Source organism: Protopterus annectens, chromosome 4.part0 (assembly GCF_019279795.1).
Source record: "Protopterus annectens isolate FY-2018-M chromosome 4.part0, PAN1.0, whole genome shotgun sequence".
Classification (NCBI taxonomy): domain Eukaryota; kingdom Metazoa; phylum Chordata; order Ceratodontiformes; family Protopteridae; genus Protopterus; species Protopterus annectens.
This window is the reverse complement of record NC_056733.1, coordinates 1,876,685,783-1,876,703,135: the sequence shown is the minus strand read 5'-3', so window position 1 is coordinate 1,876,703,135 and position 17,353 is coordinate 1,876,685,783. Positions and strand designations below refer to the sequence as shown.

At 41.0% G+C, this 17,353-nt stretch overlaps 1 protein-coding gene across 3 annotated transcripts in view; it reads left to right on the top strand.

Moving 5' to 3' along the window:
* Positions 1 to 17,353, top strand: part of GEMIN5 (gem nuclear organelle associated protein 5) — a 1,677,795-nt gene that overhangs the window by 372,263 nt on the left and 1,288,179 nt on the right. For all 3 annotated transcript variants that reach the window (XM_044069545.1, XM_044069544.1, XM_044069546.1), the window contains one exon: positions 5,311 to 5,492. In XM_044069545.1, the coding sequence (XP_043925480.1) occupies positions 5,311 to 5,492 (182 nt within the window). The remainder of the gene's footprint in view (positions 1 to 5,310; positions 5,493 to 17,353) is intronic.

The following is a 17,353-nucleotide window of genomic DNA, read 5'->3' as shown; positions in this document are numbered from 1 at the left end:
ATGGAGTTGCTTGGTATTTTCTTCCCGTTTATTTCTGCTTGCATTATTTTCAGATGGTGGAGTTCTTCTGCTGCATGGAGTTGCTTGGTATTTACTTTCTGCGTTATTTTCAGATGGTGGAGTTTTCTACTTAATAGTGCTGCACAGAGTTGCTTGGTATTTTCTTCCTGTCGTGAACTGAAAATTATTTCTGCTTGCATTATTTTCACTATCTAGTTCTGCTTGGTGTGTGTCTGTGTGTGTCTGTGTGTGTCTGTGTGTGTCTGTGTGTGTCTGTGTGTGTCTGTGTGTGTCTGTGTGTGTCTGTGTGTCTCTGTGTGTCTGTGTGTGTCTGTCTGTCTCTGTCTGTCTCTGTCTGTCTCTGTCTGTCTCTGTCTGTCTCTGTCTGTCTCTGTCTGTCTCTGTCTGTCTCTGTCTGTCTCTGTCTGTCTCTGTCTCTGTCTGTCTGTCTCTGTCTGTCTGTCTCTGTCTGTCTGTCTCTGTCTGTCTCTGTCTGTCTCTGTCTGTCTCTGTCTGTCTCTGTCTGTCTCTGTCTGTCTCTGTCTGTGTCTCTGTCTGTGTCTCTGTCTGTGTCTCTGTCTGTCTGTGTCTCTGTCTGTGTCTCTGTCTGTCTGTGTCTCTGTCTGTGTCTCTGTCTGTGTCTCTGTCTGTGTCTGTCTGTCTCTGTCTGTCTGTCTCTGTCTGTCTGTCTGTCTGTGTCTGTCTGTGTCTCTGTCTGTCTCTGTCTGTCTGTCTGTGTCTGTCTCTGTCTGTGTCTCTGTCTGTGTCTCTGTCTGTGTCTCTGTCTGTGTCTCTGTCTGTCTCTGTCTGTCTCTCCCTGTCTGTGTCTCCCTGTCTGTGTCTCCCTGTCTGTGTCTCCCTGTCTGTGTCTCCCTGTCTGTGTCTCTCTGTCTGTGTAACCTAATGTGTCAGTTTTGTCTCATGTTTCTTAGTTAAAACTTTGTAATCGTTTTATTTATTTTTAGTAAGTGGTAGTGTTCAATGAAAAGGTTATTTGCCTGTGCCTACTAAAATAAAGGTAATTAACATGTAGGACGTTTGGGTTAGTGCATGAGTTTGCGGTGCTGTTAAAGGGTCAATTTAAAAAAGGTTATGTTTGAACAACTAAGACATGCTGTTCTAGTCGTACAGTACCTGGATTATATCTGGAATACGATGTTGTGGAGAGGATTGATTTTTGTGGCTCTTCGAGTATATATAGTTTAACTTGAGCTTTTACTGGGTTGCAGTCAAATGCATTCTGTTGGTGCAGGTATGCTGTGCTAAATGGCGCACTTTGCAGGAAAAGTATGTTAAATGGTAGACTTTGCAGTCATTCTGTTGGAGTAGAGAGACTTGATGACTTGTGGCTGTTCATATAATGCTCAGAGTAATGTACGACTAGTGTTCTTGGACATGTGTAGTAAAATGCTACGTCCACACTAAGAAGAGCAGTGAAGGTGTACGTAGCACTTTTCATTCGCTGAATGATTTTTTTGTGGAGTGAACGAACGTTTAGGAAAAACACCACACCTTAGTCTTGAAGAATTCGGTGGCTGACTAGCTTGATTGACGGTCCCCAGCTGCATGCAGTGGTACTCTTGAATGACTTTAGTTCAGAATATAGTGTGATACCAAGTAAAATTAAATTTTTAACATTTATATAAAGTGCCTGCAATAAAGTAAATGTATTGTGCTAGGTATAAATGCATGACTGTAGTTCCTATCATTATCCTTAGCATTAGCCCCTTTGTACTTTACAAGGAGTAGTTAATGGTTTTGTTAGTGTCTTAACACTTAAAGTTTGCGCATCTTTGGGTGGTTCGGTTAACAGTCATGAAGAGGTACGTCAGCATTGCTGGAAAGAATATCCATGAAGGGGCACATCAGTATTGACTGAAAGAATATCCGTGTCCTCCTAGTAGTATCACTGCAGACATGGCATGAAATAGAGATTCAAGATGTATATATAACTTGAGTACGTAAAGTGTTATCATACAGCATAGCAGTAGAGTAATGTGATCACTTGTGCACGGGAAACGTCCATAGCCCCCTGCATGTTAAACTGATAATTCCAGCATAGCACCAAATGTTCTTAGTGTTTCACTGTTGCAGTCATCACACTTGGGTTATCTGCCTGCAGGTAGCCCTCAGTCGGACCGAATACCAGAGTCTTGGGATTTCTGCATTGGATGCTGTCGACTCTTCCATGACGTCAGGGGTATAAAACATGCAGCCGACACCTTTGCATCCTCTTTTCTTGCCGAGCGGAGCCCTAAGCAGAAGCAGTTCACAAGTGTCGGTCGGCCGCTACCTGAAATTTTCGTTATTCGTTTAAAACCTGAAGTCTTCTAAAGCCAAGTACTCCGTTGAGGATTCTTTTTTCTTGCTCTAACTGATGTCAGAAAAAGTTAACAGTTGTCTTGCTTGTGGAAAGCAAATCAGAGATTTCATTCTTGCTGCGTCACCTGTTTAGACCCAGACCACGACGTTCCTTGCTGTCTGTTTTGTGCCCTGTTTAATGCCTGGACTATTCGTTGTCTGGATATTTTTGTCACTAAATTCTTTTGCTCTTGTTCTCCATATTCCGAAATGGCTTCGATAAGCCATCTGAATTACTATCTTCCAAAAAAAGTAAGGCTAAAGACAGACAGACCGCATATGTCCAAAACTGCAGAAGCTTCCGTTAAGCTAGTCGCCAGTCTGCCGGTACTCAGGGAGGTGCTTTCGCAGCCCCTGATACCCCCTTCTAAATTCTCTTTCCACATGAATTGTGTAAAATAGCCCAACATTAAGGACAAGATTTAATTACTGTAGTTCACTTAATGCTCAGCAATTGCATCAGTGTGGTTTCTGAACAATGGTGCAAGCTTCTAATTTCTAGAGTTATTGACTGACGTCCGATGGAAATGAAGCATTTTGTTTGAGAGGGAGCAGAACATTAAAATAGTTTTGGCAAGTTGGGGGAAGGTTGAGCTCTGAGTCACAGTTATTTTTGTCTTGGTATGAAAGGTCGGGTGGCATGATGCCAGGGTAACCCTATGGGCTAGGCTTGTAAAGGCTCTGTGCCATTTAACCTAGTACACACACCTATGAACATATAAAGTTCCTAGCCACCCCCACTTGTGAATTTATACCTCATATTTTTGTTCTATTTCTCATTAAATCTGTGGTTTTCAGGATTTTTGTGGCAAATCACTGAAGGATTGAATTAACTAAATAATGACAGGCATTTGCATTTCAGACTTCATATTCTTCAGAAAATAAATGGTAACACAAAACCTTTTATTCTAGCACATTTTTAAGTTTATAAGATCAGTATTTGAAAGTTGACCATATTTTGGGGCTGTATTATCCCATTATTGGTTTGTCCAGGTTTTTTTTGTGCTAAGACTTTGAGAGCTATGGTGAGAAGTGAGAGCTGAATTTCACTAAATGATAGCCATTTAAGTTTCAGTCTTCCTGTCTTTCAGGAAACTGCTGATTTGGCATAGTGGTATGTTGCTCTGACTGTAGTGCACAGGGTCCTGGGTTCAGACTTGGCAGTGAAATGCATGGTGGTAACGCATTTTATTCTAGCAACTTTCCAAAATTATACAAGCAATGTTTAAAATGTGTCCCTGGTTTTTGGCCTGTTGTCCCCCCCCCAAAAAAAAAAAAAAAGATATTGAAAACAAGTGCGAGAAGCTGTGCAAAATGCCTATGACGTTCACTACTGTCATTTCTCTCTCTCTCTCTGTGTATATGTATATGTATATATGTATATATATATATATATATATATATATATATATATATATATAATATATAATATATTGTGTGTGTGTGTGTGTAAGTAGACTTTTATGATGGAAATGTTCTGAGTTTTTGTCATTATTGGTTCATGCCTTTTGTTTCATTGCCTACTGGAAAAGTGTTTAAAATGTGCTTTAACTTAAGTCTAACAAGTGTGTTGTATTATGCAATGAATATAATTTAATAAAGTCAGGAAGGTGTATCAAAGAACGCATGTATGTTTTTTGTTTTATGTGCAAGGGGCCTATGATTTGAAAACAATGCAAAGGTAATATTTATCCACCACTGGCCAGATGCATTTTCTTTGGATGTGGTATGGGTTTCAGTGCTGTTTCAATGAATGTGAGTTTCAAGGGCAGAGAAGTTTTAATGTTAAGTCTGTTTTCATTGTGAGACAGTATTGCTTTGTTTAGCAGATATCTGTTAGTGTTTGTGCACTGTGCTATAAAATGTAAAAAATAAAATCCAAATAATTGTAGAAGTAAAGAAGTATACATGCACACATTAGTGTTTATGGTAAATGGGGTGAAATAGCCAGGTAATGGGACATTGAAATGGCTGCAAGGGGACTCTGGTGCCATATTTTGGTTGTCTGTTCTTCAGTTTGTTTGAAATTTGGTGGTGCATAATTCCGTTGGAGTGGGTAGGGCTACGGAATTATGTATGCAAATTTTACGTTAATCAGCATACAGATTTGTACCTATTTTTCATGGACCTTGTCCAGAGTTTTGATGTTTCCATGTTGAGAGGTATGAAGCTAAGGGCTTATTCTGCCTGAATTGTTGCTAACTCTTCGGCTTTCAAGAATGCTTTCAACTTTACTTCAATGATGTGTGGTTGCAGAATGAACATTAGTAAGTAACTTTGCAAAATACTATAAATTGGAAGTTATCTCTAGGGCCTGTTCAATCTCTGATGCCGTCATCATTAGAGGTGTTTTTCCGAGAGGACACCAAAGCAGCTTAGGATTCTGTGGTGAAGGTGGTAAAGATGGGAATTCCAGTTTCAGATACAAAAGTTACTTGATTACTGTAACAGATGGTCGTAATAGGCAATTATATCTTCATCATGATATCCTCACTCCTTCCCTATGCCTAAATCTTGTCAGGCTGGGAAAAACTTTAGTTGGTGTTGTTTGGTTATCTTTACATATGTTATTGTTGATTGTGATGAATTGTTGCACCACATTGTGGAGACTTCAAGAAATCTGGAAAAAAGTTCCAACAGGCACAGCATCCTGAGTAAAGAGGGAAGCTTTGGTAGCCTAAGAAAGTTGTAGGTGCTGGGCTGATCAATTTCTGCTGGTCTTGGTTGATATTAAGAAGTCGGAGCTGCCAATTCAAGTGTTGTCAGTACAGTAAGTATGTAACTTTCATTTTTCTTGCGGTTGTGTGTCTTGTGTAACAGAGTATGTTAATTCACAAAATATGTCCCCCCTCCCCCCCTCATATGTTTGATTTTATTTTTTTTTGTTTCATTGGTAGATCAATTGAAATATCATATGTTTGATTTTATTTTTTTTTGTTTCATTGGTAGATCAATTGAAATATTTAATGCCCCAGAACTGAAGTTACTTTGTACAATCCAACAGCATCACAAGTTGGTTAATGCAATTCGGTGGCACCATGACCATGGTAATCAGCCTGAGCTGGGCTACCTCATAGCATCTGGTTCAGTCAATGCTGTAATCTACGTGCACAATCTTCAGAATGTTATTGGTAAGTGGACATTACCTGTCTTAACATGTTCATTATTTGCACTGGACTGCATGAAGTTAGGAGAAGGCAGATGTGTAAGGATTTGATGATGTGCAGATTGTGCAGCCTTTTTTCGCATCTATTTCTCTGAAGTGGAAGTAAATGCTGAAGGTTTATGGCTGACTAAATTTGCAGATGATTGCAAGCTGTTAGGTTATCATTGACTCACCTGAAGACATTAGCATTCTTCAAGAAGGCCTATCTTTTACTAACAAATGGTACCAAAGGCATGATCTTAAATTCAGTGCTAAGAAATGCATAATTGTACTGTTTGGGAAGTCAACTATCCTGGCTAATTACCATGTTGATAATATGCTCCTAAAAGTTGACCCATGTGGTCAGGCATTTGGGTATGCATGTAGACGATAGACTTACCTTTGACCACCACAAGACCACAATAGACTTACCTTTGACCACCACAAGACCACAGTGGTGAAGAAATCCTTTTATGTTGCACAACTTATAAGTAAGGGCATGTCATCTAGGTCCAAAGAGGTCATTATCCTACTGTACTCAGCCCTTATCAGACCCGTCATAGAATGCAGTGCTTCATTTGGTTATGTACTTGACCAGGTATATGCAGCAATTAGAGCGACCTTAAGTTCCTTAAAGAATAAAAGGTGCAACAAACCTGTCTTGTGCAGAGTACCTTAAAGCCCTTTACATCTACTCAGTCTCCTATAGATTGCTGAGGGGTGATCTATGCCTGGCTTACAAGGCATCCGCAAACCCCACACTTATGAATCTCCTGCATATTAAGTCTAACAGTACAAGAAATACAAGGTCTAAACACCTGAATTTTGTCTGTGACTTAAATAGAACATGCTGGAGAGACAGAAGTGTGTCCCAGAGACTGCCCCTACTTTGGAATAGGCTTCCCATCCATGTAAGCTGAGTTTGTCTGTTACCCAGTTTAAGTGCAACCTAGACCAGTGGTTGGTTAATAGGAAATTTACACCAGGCCTGGCACCCATGTCCATTATGGAGAGAGGTAGCTTATATATATGCCTTGCCCTCATTGTCTTATTTAGATGCAGGATATCATTATTCTTTTGGGAAAACTTGGCTAGGCTTAGAAAGGCCACCCCCGGGTCATTAGCCTAGTAACAATCTATAAACTGTCTTTTTTCACATACCTGCTTATATGCTGATGTATAGATATGAAATTCCACACTATTAATGCACCATTTTGCTGCTGTTGCATGAATGATAATTTCTTAATCGGAACACTAATTTGCACTGTCTCAGGGGATGCTTTTCTTTATTAAAACTTTATTTTAACCATGATATGGCACTAGAATAAAAGTTTAGAATGCATACAAAATAGGGGGGGGGGTGATAACATGTAGTTGTATATATTTTTTTAAATCTTGGCTTATCAAGATTTATGGAAGAACTAACTGTAGGCTTAAGATTAGAGCATTAATAAAATGTTCCGGAATGAGCAGTTTACCAGGAAAGTTCACACACATCTAGGCATGTGAGATATTTTCAACATTGGTCAGTGAAGTGTTTCTTGATTTTAAAATGCTATACCTGTGCAGTAAATAGTTTGTTTTTGTTTTAATAGTTTAGAAGCTTTCGTTAGAATTAATTCCTTGAATGGTTCCAAGAGGTTTCCTTCTTCATTTCCAGAGGTGACAGCCTTAAGACTGCATAAGGTACATTACTAGTCCCTTTAGTTTCATACACAGGTCAGGCATATTTTTATCAACCAGAGCAAAAGTTGTGGATAGCAATTATTAAAAAGTTTAAGGATTTTATCTTTTGGGGGGGGGGGGCAAGTGTCAATTGGGATAAGCTGATCTTTCCAGGTTTCCAGGAGTACAAGGTGATTTAGGATTACCTGATTTGAAGGGGTATTTCAGAGCTACACACTTAAGGCTGCTGTACATGGCACAAGCAGAAAGCTATAATTCAAAATGGAAAGGGATAATGATGGAGGGGGAGGGCTGAAGAAACAAGGAGAGACTAGGATTTTGGATGCAGATCCTTAAGGAGAATGACAGTAACCATACAGGCTATTGTATTCATAAAATAGCAGAAATATTCTAAGAACTAAGACAGCACAGGGATTGGGAAAGGAGATTCTGCTAATAGGTATGACTGCAATTAGGAGTACAGAGAATAGGCAAGAGGGCTCAGCAGTTTACTGGAGAAAACTGGCAAGGGAACCAAGGTATTGAGAGCAGATAGAGAGGGAAAGGTAATAGCATGAGAGGAAGCCAATAATTTAGTTGGACTGCAGGCTAGAGATTGCCTTCCCTATCAAGTACTGATATCGGAGTATAAGCAAAGAGGAAGAAAGTACTGCTAGAGTATAAGCAAAGAGGAAGAAATAGGGGGATTCTAAGTGAAAGACCAGGACTGGTAGGGTTTTTAGTAGAATCTAGAACAGAGTTTGTCATCGTTAAGAAAGGGATATTTTTAGGGTATATCAAATACTGTATAATGACTACAGGAATAAATCAAAAGAGGTTAGAAAGGATTGGGAAGAGAGACTGGATAAGCAATTCACAAAGAAACAATGGGCAGATACATGTATGGCTTCTAAATATGCAACAAAGTCCAGAAGATTTATGATTTTTGCTTGGAAGTGTTTGCATACATATTTCTATACCCTAAGAAGACTCCAAAGAATTTTCCTGAGGTAGATTGCAAATATTGGAGGTGTGATGGGGAAGAAAGTGCATATTTTTGGGAGTATAATGAGTTGGCAGACTTTTGAAAATTAAATGCAAACTACTCTATTAGAAACATTGTGTGAGCATATTTGTGTAACTAAGGAAATGATTTTTTGAACTGTGGTACAGAATCTGCATTGCTTAGACATAGTAAGCCCTTGCTGAGTTTATTTCTGGTGGCTGCTAGAAAATGGAAATCTAAGTACAAAACCAGCTGTACTAGAAGTAGTGAATATAGTAACAGTGGTAAAACAACTGGAATTGGAATTTTTAGAAAAGGGTATGAACACATTACATAGGAAAAAATTGGAATTGTGGGAACAATACATGCAGAATAATGTTTTGGAGGAGGAATGAGGAAGAGAAGCCAGGAGTTGAACGAGCTTTGTAATGTTTGATAATGACACAATAGATTGTAAGTGATGTATAATATTTGCAAATGAAAATATTTCAATATGGTTTGCTTTCATTTATATAAATGTATGATTGCCTGTATCATATTTAATAAAGACGTTTCTTGTTTAAAAATAGGTGCATTATTATAACAACAAAATGAAGTGATAAAAAATAACATGCCATATAATTCCTTTCCTAAAAAAATGTGAAAGCACAAACATGGATGGTAGATGTTGATCAATAAGTCTTTAAATCCTACCCATTTCTATACTGATGTCTTGCATATATACCACTTTGGCATATGTCATCAGTTTGTGCTATGATTCCCTGATGTTTTTTAATCTACTTTTACACTCCATAGTAGTGTTTTCTACACTTTCTGTACTAGATGCTTACCCCCTGCTTTTTATTGTACCTTCTGCCAATTTCATGCATGTTGGCATGTTCCTTAAGTTCTTTAACTGGCATTCTATTTTCTGTACCCTTTTATGCCTGTTAAATATGCAATCATTTCTTTCATGCTCCCATGATTTTATTTCTGGCATGCATGTTACTGCCAGAAATCTGTACTGATATGACTTTGTCTTTCACCTTTTTCACTTGCCTCCAGCATCTGTTCTAATTTTATTGTTTTGATTTTTATTTATACTATTTTATTTTACATTTTGTTTACCAGGGTGGTACACCAATCAGCAAATGACCATTTGCAGGTGCTGTCTGTGTGGAATAATTCACAAAGAAGAAAAAAAAAGAGAACAGAATGGCAGTAAGCTGTAGAGAACAGGAAGTAACAATATATGACAAAAACTGTACAGTAGCAATTAATACATGCAACAGTTTTGAGAAGAATGGAAAGTTTACAATTCACAAGATTGTATTTCAGGTTTACATTATGGTGGAAACGTGGGTAACAATATTCTGGGCAGGGGATGGTGGGGGAGTTGGGAAGTTTGAGTAGTTGAAGAGAGTAATGTTAGAGGTTGAGAAGCTCTTATCTGATGTGGCCTGCCCTGTTATGGTGGTGGAAGAAGAGTCAGGTTGTAGTTTCTGTGTTTAGTATAAATTATGGCGAGTTGTGGTGGGAATGAGTTAGGCTGAAGTTTGAAGATGAGAGAGCCTAGTAGTAGGTCTGCTCTGTGCTGTACTGAGAGCCATTTGGCTTTTTTGAGGAGGAGGCAGTGGTGCTCATTACAGGGTGAGTTAATGATGAAGCGACAGATTTTGTTTTTAATAGTCTGCACTGAAGAGGAGTAGTTCATAGAGGCCGTGGCTGTTATGGGTAGTACATATTCAAGTTGGGCTGAAAGAACTTACTGCTACCCTGGCTGGTTTGGATAGGTAGGGCGAGATTGTCTGGCCTAGAAGAGAAGTGAGTGAACTTTTGTTCTCATTTTCTGTATGGGTATTGAATGTTAGTAATTGGTTTTGCTATAACAGATATTTAAAAGAGTTGGTTGTTTCTATTGTGTCAGAAAGGGTAGAGATATTCATGTCTCTGGTAATTTTTTTTTTAATTTTTGGGTGATACCAACTAGCTTGATTTTTGTTTTTGTAAGATTAAGTGTTAGTTTGTAGCTAATGAGCCAGGAATCAGCAATAGAGTATGAGTTGTAGAGTAGGAAGGTCATGAGGTAGTTTGTTAATGAAAATAGAGAAGAGGAATTAGGATAGAACCTCTGGAAACTGCCATTGAAAGAGGTGAGTACTGAGAGAATGAAAAGCTTATTTTAAAGGTGAAGAATCTTTTTGTCAAGAAGTCTTGGACCAGATGATAGTTGTATTACTAATGTCAATGTTCTGAAGAGAGAGAAAGATGATTTGGTGGTTAAGGTCACAGGCTTTTGTGAGGTCAGTTAATATTGCTCCTGTCAAGTTAGCTTTGTCTGTGTTGAGGAGAATGTTGTCCGTTTCGTTGTACTACTTACTGCCTGTCCAGAATACATGCTGTTTTTGCATAAGGAATTGTATTGTTGAATGTAGCTTGAGAGTTTTATGTCTTTCTAGCATCTTGGCAAGAGTGAATAGGCTGGAAATAAGGTAAGTGTGAGGTGTTTGGGCAAGGGGGTAATGAGTGCTGTCTTCTAGATGTTTGACATAATCTTTTCGTGTCAGGCAAATTAAAGATGTAATGAAGAGGCTGGTTTAGAAATTCTCTGCATTAGTAGATTAAACCAGGGAAAGACATGGTTTGACCCTGGGGGACAGAGTCTTTGGGCATGTCCTCAGGTAAGTTATGGATTTGTCTACATGAGACTTTCTTTAAGTAGAAATGGGGGATGAAGGGAAGGGGGCTCAGGGAGAGAGGAGAGGGGGAGTGGAGACTCTGCTGATTGGGTGGGGTGGCTAAACTGTGTGACAGTCAGAGCAGGTAAGTGGTCCTTGATTAGTCTGGATTAAGTTTAGAAAGGATTTATCAGAGGATGTGTATGTATCTAGTGAACCAAATTACCTCATACCAGAAGTGTTTGGCTTTATTCCAGAGAGAAAGTTGCTTGGTTTTGAGATAGTTTACTCTGTGCCTCTGAATGAATTGCCTAGCCAAGTTCCAGAGTTTGTGTAAAGGAGCATGGTTGGCAGGGATTGGATTGTATATCTGTGGCTGCCAGGTTTTACTCCTTAGCTTGAAAAGAGATTTAAGCTCTTAAGTGAGCCATGTTGTTTAAAAAGACATTTTACCATAGAGAGGAGCTTATCCTGTAGTGGGGAAGTATTTGGTTTAGGGCAGTAGCTGCCATGTTGGGGTCTCGGATGTTTAGTATGATAGGCCAGGTAAAGGTTGTCAGGTGGCTTTTCAACTTGGTAATATTTTGTGTGAACTGGCGTCTGAAGAATCTCAGTTTGGGTAGAGATTTTAGAGACTGATCATTGATCTGAAAAGTGACTGAGTAATCACTGAAGGTAGGGGGAGAATGGAAATGTTTGGGGCTGTTGATGGTTCATTGGTGATTAGTAGGTTGAGTAGTTGTTGATGTAGATTTGGGAGGATGGGTTCTGTGATTAGATTTAAGAGGTCTTTGCTGGCTAGAAATTCAGAAATGTCATTTGAGAGGGGACCTAAGAATTTAATAGTTTTGCAAGGATAATCAGATGCTTGTTTTTGCTGCAGATTCCTTTCTTATTGAAGTTGCTATCCGAGACTATTTCTGAGATTATGGATTTATATTTAGAAAGAGATGGAGGAGGTAGATATATTGCTACAGTAAGTAAGGGCATATTTTGTGTTGAATTGTAGGAGGACCCAGTTGGGTTCTGTCTCTTTTGTAGTGTTGGCTTTGGCTAGGACGGTGGGCCTTAGGGTTTGGTATAGTAATAGCCTCCTCCTTTCCTATTACCAGGTCTTGCATCATACTTGTAACTGTATGATGGTAGAGGTTCTGAAAGCTGAGACTGCTTGGCTTGATCCAAGATTCAGTAACTAATAATATCTAGGTGGCGCGAGAACAGGAAGGCACTTATTTGGTGACAATGCTTTATACATTGATGAGGGTACAATAGATTTATAGGAGTCTGTGGAGTGTGTGGATGGAGAGGAGTGGTGGTAAGGTCTGGGGTTAGTTTCAGTGCTGGCTCTGATAAGAAGTATTAGAATGGATGGGATAAATTTGTACAGATGCTTAGAAACGTTTAAGCAAGTGTTATGACTATGTTTTAAGGTGGGAGAACAATTGTGCCCAGTGGAATGTGTGCATGTAGTAGAGGTTATTGGAGACTGGAATGGCAAGTGAGTGTGATTTTGTTACTGAATGGTCATAGCACAGTGTGGGGTAGAATGATGGATTGTCAAGGATAATGATGAAAGAGGTGTGGATTATGTGTGATGGATGAGACAGACCTGGAGAGAGAGGTATGACATTGGGAAGAATGCAGTGAGAAAGCCTGGAGCATCCTAGTTATATGTAGTAGAATGCAGATATGAGAGGGAGCAGAGGTAGAAGGGTCATGCAAACTAGTACTTTTGTAGGATGGAAAAGAAGATAGTATTCTGTGGTGTTATGGTATTAAGTTCATATGTCTTAAATGGGAGGGTCTAGAGAGTGGGTGGAGAACAGTATGTATAAAGCAGAAATCCTGAGGGTGTCTGGGGAATTGGGGGTGTGGGGTGAGAGGGGAGCAAAGTGTGCAGTACTAACTACACACTGCAGTCAATTACTCTGAGCATGTACAATAATCACTGGAAGCTGCACAGCCAGGAATTGCGATCTTGGCCAGTTTAAATGGAACTGGGCAACTGAAATGGGATACGAATTGAGAGTTTGCAGTAACACAATCCAGCATTCACAGTTAATAAGCAAAATCTTATTATAAAAACTGTGTTTTAAAACTTTGCAGAACAGCACAGCTTTTCTTACTTTTTAATAGATGTCATATGCCTTGCTTGGTTTTGCAAATGGTAGTGCAAGTAGTTGTGCACTAAAGATGAATGGTGATCTTCAGGCAGGAAACCACTCTGAGGCATGCCTTTTGCAACCGAGAAGGCAGTTTCTCCAGGAGCTTCCTCAACAAATGAGCGAATCCAGGCTTAGCTGTAACTGATCCATATCATTTCCTTGCCTGTGGTCCATGAAATGTTGTTACTTTTACACAGGAAGCAGTCTTGTGTATGTCTTAACATGGGAAGAGCAAAGCAGAGACGGGAAGAATGTTTATTACAGAATGAAGTAATTCTAGAAGTTGGCTAACAATATTGAGAAGTAATAGGTGTGCGCCAGTGAAAAGCAGAAAACAGTTGTTATGGGGACTGGAGACCAATGAAAGTCTATGAATTAGAGAAATAGATGGTTACTGTTATGAGGAGTAAAAAAATAGGTGCAAGGATGGAATATAAGGTTAGAAGAGTTAGGGATAAGAAAACAGCAAATCCAGAGAAAAGAGTAACAGTCCTACAACATAGGTTCATACTAGGCTATCTGCCCTAGGGCATTTATAAGCCTAGCCAGAATGTGTTTGGCTTTCGCCACCCATTTTAAATTTATTTTGCTATGCCCTTTTTCGAGGTTAGTATACTGTGCCTCTGTCTAACAGTGACACAGAAGTGATACCCGGGGTAAACCTACGATCTCCCATCCACTCATCAAGATTCCTCTTGAAGAGAGTCAATGAGGGACTCTGCCTAACCTGGACTGGGATTTTATTCCAGCGTGAAGGGAGCCTCTGGGTTATGAATCTGTCCCTCCAGCATGTCCTATTTATTTCAGTGCTGAGGTTCAAGTCTCTCGAGCGCGTAGCTCGATGGGATTTGGATTTTCTGAGGTGCAGCATGTCCATTAATTCCGGGTTGGACATGGCTTTATACGTCAGGCACAGATCGCCTCTGAACAGGTGGTATGCCACTGAGTAGAGCTGGAGTGTCTTTAACCGGGCAGCATATGGCAACTGTTTGAGCCCTTTGATCCTCTTGGTGAGGTACTTTTGGGGTCTTTCCAGTTGCTGCAGGTGTCTGGTAAGGTGCATCCCAAAAGGGGCATTGTACTCAATTATGGGCCTGATGAGGGATGAGTAAAGAGGCACGATGACCTCCCCTGATCTAGATGTGAATCCCTTCATGATTAGGTGGGCTATATAAAATGTTTTTCTAACCACTTTGGCCACGTGGTTGTCAAATGAGAGATTGCTATCAACTTGGGTCCCTAATTACTTCTTCTGTACTTAATGGATTACCACCTATGTGGTAATTTGTGGGCACTTTGTTTTTGCCAAAGGGGATGACTATACACTTTTTGGTATTTAGCTTGAGGCCATGGCTATGGCACCAGTTGTCTGTTTCTATGAGGCCCTTTTGGAGGATGCTTGTGTCGGCTGGAGAGTCGATTATGGTGCCCAGTTTGCAGTCATCTGCGAACTTGGTCAGCCACAGTCCTTCCGTGTTGTCCTGTACCTCCGAGAAATATATACCGAACAAGAGAGGTCCCAGGACTGAGCCTTGTGGGACACCACTTGTAACTGGTTTGGAGTCTGACATGGCTCCAGCAATTCTAACCATGTGGGTTCTGTCCTTGAGCCAGTTTGCAATCCATCTAGTGACATAGGGGTTTATATTTAAGCTGGTGAGCTTATCTATAATGCCCGAGTGGGGTATTGTATTGAAGGCTTTTGCGAGGTCCAGGTAGGCTTTGTGGACCACCTTCCCCTCGTCAATGGCCTTGGTGACTGTTTCAGAGAAATCAACCAGGTTTAAGAGGCAGGATCTGCCCTTAAAGCCAAACTGGGTAAGATCCAGTGTCTGTAGGTCCCCAATATCTTTATTTATGAGGTCCATGATGATCCTTTCCATAGCTTTGCAGACCAAGCTAGTCAGGCTTATGGGGCGATAGTTTCCAGGGTCCGTTGAGGCACCACCTTTATGGAGAGGGACCACTGTTGCTGTACGCCACACTTTGGGCACATATCCTGTAGTAAGGCTGAGATTGAACAGTAGTTTTATGTTTGGGTTTAGCTCTTCTTGGAGTTCATGTAGGACGCAGCCCGGGACACCGTCTGGTCCCATTGATGCTGTGTTTTTTGCTTTGGAGAGGGTGGCTCTTACCTAAGCATCTGAGATGTCAGGGGGGCAGCACTCTGCTGGGATAGATATTTGCCCTTTTGGTGGGGAGGGGGGGGAGAAGTTTGCGCTGAACCTGTTGGCAATGTCTGTGGGTTTGGTGTATTTTTTGTCATTTTGGACTAATTCTGAGCATATCTGGGAATTCCCACCCAGGTTCCTAACATAACTAAAGAAAGCCTTGTGATTATCCTTAGTGTCCTGTGCAGTTTTTCTCTCGAAGCTGGCCTTAGACAATTTTATGAGTGCCCGTAGTTTTTTGCTAATACTGATCAGTGATGCCTTCCCTTTTTGGGATTTTGCTCTATCATTTAGTAGCTTCCTCCTTCTATTGTATAGTTTAATGGCTGGGGTCCACCAGACAGGACGTCTGCCTTTGGAGGATTGGGTCTTGGTTTTATTTGGGATCGCATGATCCATGCATTCCTGAAGGTGTTCATAGAATGCATTTATAAAGGATTCTGCGGTCTGGGCCGTATTTTCCATAGGCCCGGGGGCTTTGAAGGATTCCACCTCGGTTTTGAGGAGTGTGAAATTTGCTTTAGAGAAGTTTTTCACAGTGGTTTTCTGGGCAGGGGGTGGGGTCCGGATGTGAATATCCAGTGAGATTAGTTTATGGTCTGATCTTACCAGTGAGGGATACACTTCTGGTCTGGAGCATAGAGTCCCCATGTTGGTGAGGATCAGGTCCAGTATGTTTTCCCCTCTTGTGGGTGTGATAACAAGTTGTTTCATAGCATTTGAGTTTATAAATTCTAGGAACCTGTGGGCTAGGGTGTTGGAGCTAGAGTAATGCTCCCAGTCTGTTTGGGTAGTTGAAGTCGCCCAGTATAATGGTGTTTGGAGAGACCTTCATATTTTCCAGTGTTCTCGGGAAGGCCGAGTGGGGTTCCTGGGTTTGGGAGGGTGGTCTGTAGCAGGCTATAAACTGGAAGGCAGTTTTACCCACTGTTAGTTGCACATGGATAGTCTCTGATGCTTCGTGCTTTGCCACCAATCTGGAGGTGTGGGTATCTTTGATGAATATCGATACTCCCCCTCCTTTTGTGGTTCGGTCCAAGTTTTGGGGCTGAAAAGCATGGTATGAGGTATAACCTAGTAGTGCTGGAGTGCGCTCGGGAGCCCTGAACCAGGTTTCTGTTACAGCACAGATATCTATGTTCTCTATGCTAAGGAGAGTTTTGAGTGCGTGCATCTTGAGGTTTAAACTTCTGGCGTTGAGTAGTATTACTCTTAGTTTCTTATCCCTTGTGATACCTATGGAGGTGGGTTTGTCTTTTGATCCTTGCCTTAAAAAGGCACTATGGGGGTAGCAAGAGTCTTTGCCAATATCCGAAAGCCCAGGGGTGACAGGTGCAAGCTGTCCCTAGCGAAGCATCGTGGCTTGTCGAGCATATCATCCCAAGCTGACAGGCATTGGATCCCCTTTGAATGACACCAGTACTTAAGCCAGTTGTTGAAATTGATCATCTTGTCTTCATATTGTGGCATCATTCTTGGTGAGGGTAAGATGCTACTCAAGGTCACGGTCATACCGGCCTGGGCTACATGCTCAGAGAGCTCCTCTGTCTCTTTTCATGTAGTCCAGGGAGGTACGTCTCAGGTCATTCACACCAGCATGGACAATGACTGAGTCCTATTTGTACTTGCCTTGGAGTGACCTGAGTGCTTGTGTTATGTGGCGGATCCTAGCGTCAGACAGGCTGCTCACCGTGACCCTCTCCTTGTTCAGCCTGGTGAGTGGGACGTCAGTGTGCCTGACGATAGTCACCTATTACAAGTGTATCAGGTGTGTTGTTTAGTCTTAAGGGCTGTGACTGTTCGGCACACTGGCTTTGTGAGATGTGTGTTGCACGTGTTTTGTTTTGGGGTATCGGTTGCTTGGGTGTCTGCTTTGGAGGTCTCTGCTGCTTAGGCAGATCTTTATTTAGAGCCTCCGAGTATGTTTTTGTGTGATTATGTGTTTGGTTTGCTGTCGTGGTAGGTCTATGTGAGACTGGAATTGTAGTGAGTGTGGTTTCCTTCTCCTCCTGACTGGTTATGCCAGTACTGAGTTGAGAGAGCTTAGCCTCCAATTTGGCTATATGGTTGCATCTCTCGGATGTGTTGGAATTTGTTGGGAGGAGGAGAGGGTTGTCTGTGTACATGAGGCAGTTGTAACATTGCCTCAAGATTCCCAGATTCACTAGCTGGACCGGAGAGGA